The sequence below is a fragment of the Bombus affinis genome, chromosome 9 (assembly GCF_024516045.1).
Source record: "Bombus affinis isolate iyBomAffi1 chromosome 9, iyBomAffi1.2, whole genome shotgun sequence".
Classification (NCBI taxonomy): domain Eukaryota; kingdom Metazoa; phylum Arthropoda; class Insecta; order Hymenoptera; family Apidae; genus Bombus; species Bombus affinis.
Genome location: NC_066352.1, coordinates 13,750,220 through 13,764,485, shown reverse-complemented (window position 1 = coordinate 13,764,485; position 14,266 = coordinate 13,750,220). Strand labels below are relative to the sequence as shown.

The 14,266-nt window shown below is 39.8% G+C and overlaps 1 protein-coding gene across 9 annotated transcripts in view; it reads left to right on the top strand.

The window, feature by feature from the left end:
* Nucleotides 1–14,266, top strand: part of LOC126920376 (neuroligin-4, Y-linked-like) — a 329,725-nt gene that overhangs the window by 310,792 nt on the left and 4,667 nt on the right. For all 9 annotated transcript variants that reach the window (XM_050730674.1, XM_050730673.1, XM_050730677.1 and 6 more), the window contains 2 exons: nt 9,119–9,311; nt 10,253–10,697. In XM_050730674.1, the coding sequence (XP_050586631.1) occupies nt 9,119–9,311; nt 10,253–10,697 (638 nt within the window). The remainder of the gene's footprint in view (nt 1–9,118; nt 9,312–10,252; nt 10,698–14,266) is intronic.

Below are 14,266 nucleotides of genomic sequence, written 5' to 3'. Positions count from 1 at the left end.
ATTTAAAACCGAAATCCACTCGATGAATACCGTGGAGCTGTAGCACCGTAACAGGACTAAACCGTACGTACCACTACCGTGGCACTCGAGGATGCATTTTGTTACAAGTCGATATCCGAATCGGTTTTCGAGATACGAGGCACGAAAATCGGAGCACGTCGAGTGCACGGAGAGCGTTGAATGGTGGGCGAAATTTCGTGACCCACTTCTTTCCTTTGGAAATGCGTACGCGTCTCCTTTATAATAGTAGGGAAAAAAGCGCTGACTCGGCGGCTGTCACCGACCACTGCATACGTGCCAGGCTTGGGACAGGTCAGTAAGCGCGAGAGAGGACAGCCGTAAAGGAACAGCAAAAATGATGTTTCCTTCGACAATATCTTCGGGACAAGAAATCGTATCAACATGAAACGGAAAGCATTTTAAAAGGTACGGTTTGAAGTCTGCAGAAGGGGATGCGAAAATAAAATATCGATGCATCTTTGTTTGAAGGAGAATGCAGCAGTGGTTTTAATGGCTTCGATAGCTTCGAAAAATATAGTTAGGATTAGAGCGAAGAATTTTTTTCTCCATAGAAGGCGATTTTCATAGCTCGGTGTATTTTTCCAGGTTACTCGAAGTATGTCTATTTTCCTCTCAAATTCCAGGTCGAAATGTCTTCAAGTGAAACTCTCGGTAATTATAAATAAATATTAAAAGTATTCGCATTCGTAGAGGGTTCGACGCACCATAATTATGTACATCGCGGCTGGTTATGTAAATTACTATTTCCAAGGGGTACTGCTTAATATTATAACGAGTACTATACGAGTACCTTTGCGTATTACGTACACTTTTGCGCCATTAAATTTTCCATATAAGCATAATTGTCCAAAGTAAAAACTCTAACAGCCACATATGCCCGATACGACGATAAAACTTCTCGGCAAGAAAGAAATACGGAAGAATGGTAAATTCTCTTCGTTTTTATTCGATATAAAGAAAGCCCTTGAAATTACGTATACAAAGTACATGAAAAACGTCCGTAAGAAACGAATGTTTCGTAGCCTCGGCAACAGGCCGTAATTTCCTGGAACCTCGTCGAAATTCGCCGGTTGGAAATGGCGTCAACGGGAGCGAGGCAGAAGCATAAAAGTCGAGGCGCGCATCAGCTTGATTCCTCGATTTCCAGCATCACCATCGGCCGAGTAGATTTTTACCCGCGTTTCCACGACGCGTCGGTAGAGCCTCGTTGCCTCGTTTTATTCACAGGAAGTCGCTCGTTGCTGGCGTATCGAGGTCGAAAAAGCGAGCAAAGAAAGAAAGAGAAATAGGAACGGTGGTTGAAGAGTTGCCGTGTTGCAACCTTGGGCAACGAAGGAAAAGCTGTTTTCCTCCTTTTCCTGCCAGCTTCTGAAACGGAGACAGCGTGTTCCCGGAGCTGTAAAGGCCAGGCCGAAGATGTAAACTGTTTGGTAACATTTCCGGTGCAACCGGAACCCGGCTGGAAATGGCCGAGAAGCGGCATGGATCCTGTTCAGACAGCCGCAAGCATTCGAGGCAACTCTCTCTCGCGTCTGTCCTGTCTGTTTGTTTTATCCCGTTCCGACCGCCGTGGCGTCTGCTTCTCTGAACACGAGAACGCTTCATACAGTGCTAGGACTTGAAGCATCTCTCGCTTTGTTGCTCGGTATATAATGGCCGTTTGTATTGACGAAGGAATGCGCTTTTCAGCGGTTTCAAAGTATACGTGCAATTTGCATAACACGATCCTTTCGCAGCTTTTCTAACGCTAATACTATCAACACAATGGTGGCTAGAATGGTTGGTTCGTAATTAAAAATTCGTCATAGCAATTTTATACATTCGCAACGGTGTATTTTCGAGAATTCAAACGATGTTTCACTTTAGAAGCTAATATCGTGTCCCATTCAAGTTGTACAATTTTAACACCATTGCGATATCAAATATAACGATAATTTTTAAATAATCGCATTTGTATAATCGCGTAAATGCTTCATTCTCTATATTCCTCCGATTATCGTTGATCTCGCAAAATACAGCATCGTAAACGCTCTTGCAAGAAAATTTAGAGTTACGTTAAAACGGAATTACTGGTCTAGAAACTTGAGCAGCCGCTGTACATAATATAACATGCTAAAATACCAATACCATTTCTTTGAACAAAAATCAACCAGCAAAAGTTCTTTAAAAATAAAAATAAATGTTAATAAAATTCTCTTAGACTTACAACTTTTTTTTAAATAGATATAATATTCTTCAAAGATCTTACAAAAGTAACCAATCAATCCAAGTGGATTTCAGTCTCTTCTGGCCTCATTTTTCCACCATGCAAAATCGTTTAAATCGTGCGTCCACCTAATATTTGTCACGAATTTCTTTAGCTGATCGCGTACTGTGTAGTGAGGTCGATTCGAAAGCAGAAGAACTGATGCAACTGGCGCGTATTGAGTCAGCCAATTGCCAGGAATCACGGTCCACTGCTCCCGTCATTACTCGCGAAACCAATCGTTCGTGCACACGAAGTATAGGCGAGAAACAGCACTGGAATAGCGACGGACTAATCGATAAAAAAGAAAAACGAACGAAGGGATCGTGAGTAACTCTTAGCAGAGGCGATAGCCTTCCTTTAAAAACCAATCGATTTGATAAAAAGAGAATCTTATATACCTCTTATCAAAGCTTTAAAACTGGCTAACAATGAGAACTTTTTACTCTTATACACTACCATCTATAAGTATTTGAACGTTTCAGTGAATCTGTATATGTAGTATTACGCGAATTTTAGCAAAGTGCTGGTAAAACGTTTTATCAAACTAAAGGTGAATCAATAATGAGAGTCAACGCTGGATATCTTTTCATAGAATCGCCAAAGTATAAATCTAAATTATCTACCGAGAGGACGAAAGTATTTGGACCAGTTTCCATAAAAATTATCTCGTTCCCATTGTCTTGTCGAATTACAAACATAAATTTTTAATTAAACGATCCAAGTCAATAGCTAAGTCAATAGCTAAGATATCCATCGTCATCAGTTTCAATCTGCGTCCTCTGCTCTCGTCCCAATTAACTTGATACGCTTACGAACGCTCTATTCTCTCAATATCTGCAATCGTATGCTCCACATCGCTTCGCTATCGTCGAGATTAATAAATCCCTTGTAAAATTCATCGATATTGTTAAAATCCGCCACTTCCATTCCATTTAATCGACAAAATTGCTAATCGTTTTATACAACACATACAATATGTATATAAAAGTTTTCTACGACAGGACTTCGAATACGTTCGTGAACTTAGCGAAATGATATAATATAGCGGAACAAAATTTCATAAATTTTATCCCAATAACTTCTACCAAAGTAGAACGTTATCCGCGGTTATCCAACTTCAAATTACTCCATCGCAGTTTACGAAACCTCGTGTCTCCGCTGACGTACCAATCAGAAACGTTTTAACTTGAGGCTTAAATTACCCTATTTCGTATCTCGAGGGTAAAATCAGTTCTCCATCGGGAAAGGTTTAACGCATCTTTTAATCCACTTGAAAAACTAGCAGCGCCAACTCATAATGAACCCTTCTCGGTCCAATTAACAGCACGACACGAAGAGCTTGGTAATTTCGCCGGCAGGATCGAAAGTAAATCAAAGTTTGAGCACGATAGCAACGCGGTATCAGGTGGGTTTAATTTATCGCGATTATTCGCGCTATATAATATTATACGCGGTTTTCTGAATCGGAAATTCCATCGTCGTCGGCATCTCTGCCTCGATTCTATTCGCGACAGCTTCGTTTCTTATCGTTTTCGTCCTCGACCATATGAAACCGTGCATCTTGCATACAAATCGGCTGATTCGTGAAGATTTCAGAGTCTCCGGCGTTCGACACCTCGTACAGATTATTTCGACCGTTTTCTTCGGCCTGAAGATCGCGTACGATTTACGAACTTTGCGACTCGCTCCAGATGAGAGTCATAAACACGCGTTACAACTGCATTTTGCGAGTATGTGTTCAGAAAATTTTTGGAGTTCTCAATCTTTACCTTTGGAAATTTCAGGGATATTTTGCGACAATTAATTGATTACGTTTTATAAAATCGAAGTATGAAACGGTGATATCGATCGTGAATATCGGTTATCAGTTAATTAAACGTACGAAGCATTCGATTGGTCAAAAAATCTTGATGAGAGAGTAAAAGAGCCTTGAAAACATCTGTTTCCTTTTTTTTTCCTCCTATAAATCGATGATTGGTCGCAGGGAGAAAAGGGTAGTGGCGATATTCCGATATGTTATCAAAGATTATTAATTAATTGAGGAACAGCAGCAGCCGATAATGGGGCAAGGTGTTCTTCGTTCAACTTCCAACACTTTGAAATTAACGATTCGGTCTATTGTAATTCATGAACCGCCTTCCGCGTGCACCAATTGTAAAGTAAGAAGTTCCGATATTTAGGGGTGGAGCGTGATTGAAATAATCGCTGTGATCCGGTGTCTCCGAGTTGGCTATGCGCCACGGAATATCGAGGAAGTTTCGAATGCTCGGTATTTGAGAAGATTTTTGGAATAACACGCCGAAGAAAGTTTCGAGGAAGTTGGAATATTCGATAACCGAACGAGATTTCGAACAGCTTATGTACCGTAAGACGAATGGCAATGGAGACGAGTTAAATTGTTCGGCAAATATCGTCGAATACGATGCTAATTTGGTATTTATTCGCGTATTTAGATCAACTTCCTTTCGATCGCGATTATACCGGTTTGAAAACGCTAAAGACATTGATAAACATTGAATGTAAATGCCCTATGTTTAACTCTTTATACTTCGAAATATCATTAATCGTTTTGGTAAAATTACGAATTTATCTAAATATCCGCAGTGTATACGTTTTTTTTTTTTTTTATCTTCCAGTTTCCATCTTCTTCGAGGTACCATCTTCAAGTTTGACTATTTTATTTCTTTAGTGAGGTCAGAGGGGTATTCTTTTTATTCTTCTTTCTATAAGAGTTTCGCTCGCTTCAGCAGCCAGCTGGTTTGGATGTGTTACCCTTCTTTCCTTGTATTTTCCTGCGTACCTGCCAATTTCTTCTTTGGCCGTTGGTATTTTTAAGTCTGCGTATATCCTCGTTTCCGACATACCATAGGGCGTTGACTATTGTTCTCAGTATCTTCGATCGTAGCGACTCTAGTTTATTTATGTGGCTCATTGCTGCCGTCCCCTATAGCGGTATTACGTACGTCCAAATTGGCTTTATTATCGTTTTGTAGATTTTTAGTTTATTTTCTATGCTGAGTTTGGAGTTTGGCCAGTATATCTGTCTTCTTTTTATCCGTATTTTGTCTATAATTGATTTAGTATGTTGTTTCCATGTAAGTTATGTGTCTAAATGAAATCCTAGGTATTTGACTTGCCTTGTTTGTGTTATGTGCGTGCCATTCAATTGGACATTTCGTGGTTTCTGTTTTTTTAGTGTAAATATAATATAGTTGCATTTACTGAGGTTTGCTTCTATCTGTTTATCTCGTAGCTATTTTTCTATTTTTGTGATGTGCTCTTGTAGTAACGTGACTGCTGTTTCTGGATTAATGTGCCTGACTAGTACAGCCGTGTCGTTCGCGAATGTCAGTATTTTGCTGTTGGTAATTGTTGGTATGTCGGCCTTGTATAGCGTATGTAATATTGGTCCTAAGACGCTTCTTTGCGATACTCCTTGATGTCTTTTACTTCAGAATATACATCCTTTATTTTAGTATATACGTGCAACTATGAAATAAGATACCAGTTATATGAAATCGTAGATCTACTTTGAAGATTCTCTGGGATTTCGCCCCAACGAACATCGTGAAGCTTTCGTCATGAATCAGGTACAGACGAAATCTCAAGTTATAAGAAGATATCGCTTTTTTGTTCGCATTTGTCTCGTGCACGTATCGTCTGCCCGAAAATTATAGCGATAGTTGCGCAACGTTAGACAGAGAGCGAGCGGGATACAAAATTGTAAAAGGCAAATATTTGCGTTCGACGAGGCGGAGGATATTTACATTGGACACGTATTGCATCGTATTTCCCTTCGGCATAGCACCGGGATTAATCCGAATACGCTTCTCTCTGCAACATTTCCGCGTGAAGTACTCGATGCTTTAAAGGACGTTTGTTTGGATATTCCTCCGGCTTACGATCTTTACGAGGCGACCTCGTGAAACCATACTAAAACGTAGTGTAACGATGCCGGACTGAAGCGAGCGAGGTTTTTTCAGCTGAATCTCCTTTTCTTCATCCTATTTCTCTTTATTCCTTTTCCCCTTCTTCATTTAATTCTTTATCGAGAATTCGTTCGTATTCCTCTTCCCCGCGAAGAGAATTTTCAATCTGATAAATTTCGTATAAAAGGTAGCAAAGAAAATGACGAACTAATAAACCGAACGAAGACTACGGTGGAAGAAGAGCTGCTTGAAAATTCAGTATCGTGTTACCGAAATTGTCTTTTCATTTCTTTCTTTTCTTAAGCCTTTTCGTCGTCCTTTTCAAAATTTTCAAAATATTGCAGACACGATAATTATACACGATAATATTGTCGATAATTGCGTTAAACGTTCAGAATTTTCCAACTGGAAACATTAGACACAGTTTTTTATGTCGTATTTGTTGTTCCACATAATCAAAAACCTATCTGTAATGTTTAATATTTTGCAGTAAATCGATACAAATTTGCTCTATCGTATTGAATCTGGGAGTTGTTTAAATGTCATATAGTTTACAATGCCTCGTATTGGATTATTAAAACGAATATAGAAACGTGAGCAACGGATACGAATATGGGTCGAACGAGTAGGTTCCAATTGCAATTAATTGTAACCTAAATAATGGGGACAATGGATATCTGTAAATTAAAATCGATACGTGTATTTGCGAATGGAGGACAGATAATTTTAGGCACGAAATTTGTTTTCGTATAGCAAGGCAATAACTGTATTGTACTGTAAATAAAAATAACTAAAATATTTTCTCGTTATACATATATACAGGGTATGCCAGAGTTTAACAGCCAAATTTCGTCGGTATATGTCAGCCTTTTTCAACTCCCATCGTCGTTCTACTAAAATAACAATGATTTAAAAATGGTCTTCAAGGTTTTTTTCTTCCTTTTTTTTTATTAGATTCAGAAACAGTGCATCGATGATTTAACCGATCTTACGTAAAGAGGTCGCTTGGCCAGATCCTCTCAGCCTCGATGTTCTTACGGCGCGCTGGTTTGACAGGTCGCTGACGAGATTATTTTGGTGGTTCAAGTTGCGATCTCTATATCTTGTCGAATGATAGTCGATCACGCCCTTGACCAGACGTCAATCGTCGTTCGTAGAACGTTGCGTAGAGTCCGATCGAAGACATACCAGAGCCATATCACGCAGCATATTTTGTGACCAAATAGTATCTGTACTTACTGTTAGAATTACACCGCTTTGGTCCAAGCTTAAATCGTAATTTGCCTCAATTTGTGCGTGGATGTGGGATACATCTCCGGTGAAGGAAAACTAAGAAGTCAGAAAGTTTATTCGGGTCAGTTGACCAGTAAGTTAGCTGACCTGTAGACGTAAAATCTAAGTTTCTAGATTGAATTGCTTGTAGCAGAGTGCGTCCTTTCGATGTGATGATCCTAGATCCCCAGACATCGCATTTCTCGGGTAGTCCTCGGCTACGACGAGTGCTGATCCAATTTTCAATCAAATATCAAAGTATTCTACACGTTCTTCAGCGATGATAGTATGTCGCGGTGGAGAATAGACGAAGGCTATTATCAAGACCTATGGTAACGTTTGAATTTTTACCAATTTTTATTTTGTAGAGATCCCACGTCTCCTCCTCTTTTTTTCTTTTTAACACATTGCCAATGGTTTGTATTTGCACGAAGCTCTTGGCTATTTAGCGTTATTACATCGACGTTGTACCCAGCATGATCATCGCAGCCTGGATTTTCCCTGGTATACCTTGTATCGAGGTTCTCGTTTGTGTAAGTAGGAGTTATAGGCAATGAGGGATATGGGTTGGAGAGTGACAGAAATATAGATTGTTATGTCTCTGTTGGGGAAACATTATGGTTGCTCGTCAGCAGATCCGGTTCAGATGAATTCCGATGTTGGAAAATCAGGAGCGATTGCCGAGCTATTATTACTCGATGATTTTGTGGATTTCTCGAGTGTATCGATGAATTGCCTAATATCCGATGTGCAAGCTCACTCGGCTGTTGGTTTACCGTTTCGTGTAAATTACGTTAACCGAGCCGATTTCCTGTCGGTACCATTTTTATTTTACTGCCACGTAGCCAGCTCCGACGGAAGGATGACGATTATTGCGCGTTGTTAAGTCTGTTTACGATATCTGAACGATCGTCGTACATATGAACGAACAGTGATAACACGCACGCACCGTCGACGTCGACGATCACCCCGAGAGTCGATGAACAGTCTTCGAGATGGATGTAAAATATATCATTTTTCACAAAATAAATATCAAGAGGGAGTCACATTTTAAATCTAATATTCGTTAACGCGAAGCAAACTATTTCACGAAAAATATTCGTCTCGTAAAAGACGCGATAAATTGGCGTTCTATTCGCTGCAGGTAGATGACGGCTTTACCTATGTACGTCGCAGCCGGTCACAATTCGTCGCCGCTGTCGTTTCGTTCTCCCCTTTGAATATCTTTTATTATCGCGTAAATCTCTTTGAGATATCGTGAATCGTGAATAACGACTTTACCGTGTTGATGTAATAACTTCGATATATCCGGTGGCTCTTTTCGCCTGGATTTTAACGCCTTCCTTCTTCAGACCAGTATTACTACCGTGACGCTTGAGACGATCGCGAAGAAAGCGCTTCGTTTCCTATTTTCAATGTAATTTATCGCGATGTCCTCACGATCCATTTTACGTTTCATTTTCCGCGAAATGTCGAGAATGGAAATGAAAATTATCGTCGCGTAGTAACGGTAGATTTTAACCAGACGTAGCTCGAAGATACAAGCGGAAATATTTGAAAACACACGATTCGCTTTGTTTATTGATTTCTCGGTGCTGCTGAAAGATCGTTAAGTTTGTTAACAAAGTATGTCGACCAATGTTTGCAGGCCTTTTTCATCGAGTCGTGTTATCGAGTGGCTCAGCGTTAAGCCCGTGGGCGTCTGTTCACGATCCGAACGACTTACGATCGAAAGTAGCAAAGCAAATAGGATGTTCCACCGAGGACGACGAAGATATTGCCAACTGTCTACGCGGCATTCCTCTGCGTGAGCTCATGGCCGTTGAACTGCCGGAAATCCGGTAAGATAGTAACTCTTTACGATCTGGATTCGAGGCTGATGCAAGATCCGTGAATAGCTGCCCGTAAATTCCATGTAAAAATTCCTCGTGCGTTACCTGCGCGAAATAAAAAGCTCCGAGTCGCCGATATTATTGTTCTCCGCACGAAAGAATCCAATAAAGCTCCCGTGATCTTGAACGAAACGTATCTTTTAAAATCTGACTCTGCTTTATCTATATTTTATTACGTTTACCGGCATAAAAAGATCGCGGTCCGTCCATAACGCGAATCAAGTTATCGATCATCTACGATTTACAATATCAAACGTCAACTTAAAAGAGATGTTATACATCTATACGTGTAAAGTATTCGATCCAAAAAAAAAAAAAAAAAAAAAAAAAAACGTTAATGGCAGGAAACCATAAACATATATTTGTATAGTGATTCGTATAGTTGAAATAATCAAATCTTGAACAATTATGCGCAACTTATTTCATGAATCATTTATGGAAAACTTAATGAGAGCAACGAACTTTAGCTAGAAAAATTAATTATACGATCATGTACGGTCATTCTTAACGCAACATACGTTGACCACGGTAAAACATCCTGAAAAGTATACTACGAAATTGTACGATTAAGCCAATGCAGTTACACCAACGCGAGTATGAAAACTACGCGTAAGCTCTCATCGTAGTATCTCGTAATCATAGCCCTAAAATCCCATACTATATCGAGCATGCTCTATAACGCCCAAGCCACAATCATAGTACCGTTTATTCCAGATCGAAGCATAAGCGTAGTCGCTAATCGGCTAGCGCGAGTTTTCGCGAGTCAAATCGCGCTATTGTTGGTGCCCGATTTACTTGGTCGCCTTATCGATCGACACGGCAAACACCATGCCATTTCGGTATCCTGACGAACAATGAATCGCACTAATTCTTCTCGTCTTCCGCTTCAGATTCGTGCCACGGATCGGACCAGGCTTACCAGTGGACCAAAACAATCCCGATCCAGGGCTGGATATGGAACGAGCCAGCGACACGTTCATCAAAGTACCTCTTATCCTTGGTGTATCCACTACGGAGTCGAATTTAGATTTTAACGCGAACGATATTCAATACGGATTCGAGGAGGATCATCGAAATCGAATTTTACGAACGTTCATTAGGAACGCTTATGTATATCATTTGAACGAGATTTTCTCCGCGGTGAGGAACGAGTATACGGACTGGGACAAGCCTATCCTTCATCCTATTATTATAAGGGATTCGACGATGGAGGCGTTGAGCGATGGTCACACCGTAGCTCCACTCATGAGGATTGCCTTTTATCACGCCAGAAGGGGAGCCAAAACGTTCTTCTACCACTTCAGCCATCAAACCAAAGACAACAGCCTTTTGCAGGTTTGTGGAATCGAGCGTGTGTTTTATGTATCTGATGACGAAGATGACTGGTGCGTTGAATTAGAATTTTTACGGTGGAATTATTCTTGAAATTTATTTGGGTGATCTTCTTATACGGTAAAGTCAGTTTTAAAACTTGTTTGTATTTTTCAACTTTGCGGCTAAATTAGTTTTAGCTTTGTGTAGATAAACTTGCAAACTGTACAGTTCCAACGTAATTTTATTATTCTTGATTTTCGTCGGAACTTCCATTTACTTTACTTGTACCGCGAATTTTGGAACACAGTGTATACACGTAGGAAATAATTTATAGTCTTTTATACAAATTACTTGCGACCTACGGTACTCGATCCCTTTTCCATTCGTAAATACAAGAACGCGACAGATGTTGGAAGTAATTTAAAAGGAACCGGGTCTTTTAACGATTGAAACGCCCGCATGAAGTGTCGACAGTAAACCGTGGCTCTTTGAACCACTTCAGTCGTAAACTTATTTCTCGACGAAAGCTGTCTTTTCTTTTTTCTTTCTTCCTTTGGTCGTCGTCGTAGACGCCATTTTATTCGCAACTTCTTTGATTCTTCGCGAAATTTTTTAAGTACACACACCGCCAATGCCCTTCCCCTCGTTCTCGCCAAACACAGCGAAATGTTAAAGATGGTATGGTAGTTTTTCATACAGCCCTTGACTCGACTGAAAGTGGAAAGTGGAGCGCGCGAGCCAGAGAACCGGCTTAACTTCGAGTTAATTTTACATAAAATTATACATGTAGGATGAACGAGACCCTCGAGTGTCTTCGTTATTTTTGTTAAAGAAGCATACAGAAGTTGATCACAATTACATTGTGGTAAGAGATGGGAAAAAGGTAAAAGGAAGAATTTTTATTGCGAGAGCTACCTTGCATGGTTGCGCTGATGTTATTAGCGAAATTGTATGTTATGTTGGTTAATTCATATCAAGGATTAAATTATAGAGCTTTTCTACCACTTCAACCTCTGTGTTATTCGTCTGGCTAATCAAACGTATATTCTACTTGCTCGCTTATGCGTTGACCGTCGCTACTGGTAAGGAGAATACGTCAGTATGAGGTCAGACTAGTTGTACGCGTAAATTAATACGTAACTAGTTAAATAGCACAGATTAATAATTCTACAAGTAGAATATCGATAGAAATAAAAGGATAATTTCAGTAAACTGTACTACCCATTGACTCTTAAGAAACAACGAATTTTCCAGTTGACGAATCATTACCGTTTGAAAACTCACACATCACATGGCTTAATTAACCAACTACCCGATGGATTAATAGACTTAATAACGCAAACTTCCAAGAGTCTAACGTCGATGCAAAGTTCCAACATAGAGTCACGCTTAATTTACATCGTCGTAGTCTTCTGGGGTAACGCAAACGTCCTTCCTCTGGTCCCATGAGACGTTTGATTAGGTCACAGTAGCTTCATCGTGAAATCATGGGCAGCGGTTAGTCGGAAGACAAGCACGAGCATAAAGCTCCGAGAAGTCCACGATCGGAATGGATTGCAGGAAAACGGAAGATTAAAGAGGCAATCCGAACGAGCTGTGAGCTCGAATGCCGTTCTTGGTCTTTCGCTCTGTCTGTTTCTTACTTTAAAATGGAAGAAAGTATTTTCGCTGTTTGTACAGATCGAACGGTAATAGATTGCTCCTTTTCGTGTCTTTTATTCATTTTGAATTATCGCACTTTCAAAATGTAATTTTGTTGCTCGTGTAAATGTAAAATTGTTGTTCTACGCGTTTGATTGGCAAATTTGATTTAAGACAATTTGTCATCGTTCTGCGAAATTTATGCACGTCAGCAATCTGATGATTTTAACTAGTTCATCGTGTAATCGCGACGCGCTCATAAGACTGGTAGTTGTCCATACGTCAAGAGGGAGAGCGGCAGGAACTTCGAGTTAACGAGTTTCGTTCTCGGGTCACGGTTAATAGCGATTTAGCGCGTTTAGCTGCCACGCTATGGCCAACTGTGGACGTACAAAGCGAAATTTTAATTAAACGGAAGTCGTGTCGCGTGCACGCCCGCGAAAGGCCACCTCGCTTAATAAGTTTCAGTGTCGTGACTGAAACTCGAAACGCGAGCCTAATCAATGCGTCGTCCATGCATTTAGAAACGTTAGGAAAAAATATCGTTGGCTAATTCGAATAGAAATTCAGCACAGAAGAGGGAAAAGAGACGGAAACTGTAAATTTCTAGTAAAAAGATAACGAAATGTAAATTATACAACGCGTATTTATGAATATATATTTCGGATTTATACGTAATATCTTGTAATTGCAATTTCAACAATGGAATTCAAATCCGAGATCTCGACAATTTGCAAATTGACGAAATGAAAATTGAATATCGCGTAGTTGTAAATATGACTTGTAAAAATGATATAATGAAATATTAAGTATAATTTAGTACGTTTGACGTAATAGGAAAACTTTTGGACCAAAAAGGAATTCTTGTTATCGGGAAAGTCGCATACTTTTCTCAATAAACTGTATGGACTGCATTTGTTGTTATAATTTTTGTCATTGTCTGTTATTTAGTAAACTGCGGTACAACCTGCTCTATCAAATTCATTAAATGACTGAACAGTTAAATTTCTATGATTATAATAGTTCATAATAGCAGTTACCAATCTTATCTATTTACCTAACCATGTACTGCGTACACTCTGGCTGACTATACACTGACCTACACCACTTGTTAATTGAGATTGAGCCAACCCCTTAACCTCTTGGCACATTATGTCAATAAAATTAGTACATGATAAATAATAATAAAGTAATAATAATAACTACACTAAATATTTGACAAGCAACAAATGTTTCTCTCTATGTTGGTACTCTAAAAATATCATCGATAACAACATTAATTCGCACACGCGTTCTCAGGTCACTTCTTTGCAAATAAAATTCTTAAAAGAAATCTAAAAACAGGAATTAAGATAACAACACACGCTGGAACCACTACGTCGAAGAACAAGCCGAAAGTCATTGACCCGAGTGTTGCTTTAAACTCGAAAATTGAGCTTCTTTCTCGGTAAATCGAGTATCTCGAAGAAGCCACGCTTAGGTAAACCACATTAACGAAATTCACTTGGGACTCGTTCAACAAGCTACAACGTATTTAACAGAACAAAGCTAAACGGTTCATCCGTTAAACGATCCGACTGTGTGGGCGCCAGGAGACGAGACGGTAGATCCTCCGGCAATATGCTAATTCGCTGTTCGTTTCTTCGGCGTGTCTTCGAAATGTATGCACATGCATATACCGATCTACAGCCCATCCACGAGCTTCTAGTAGATCCAGGCGACGTTTAAGTCGGCAGGCAGCTGTAAATCCCATTTGCTTGCGCCCTGAATTAACAGGATTTGCATCGCGACCCAGACATTCTGTCGAACGCGCAAATAGAATTGGCTGTGTCTCCGTGTGATTCACGCTGCTTTCCAATTAAAATTATTGAATCGAATTACGATAATTAATCGTCGAACAGCTGGGCCGACAGGAATTTTTGTTTCGTTGTCATGGAATTGTTCTCGAA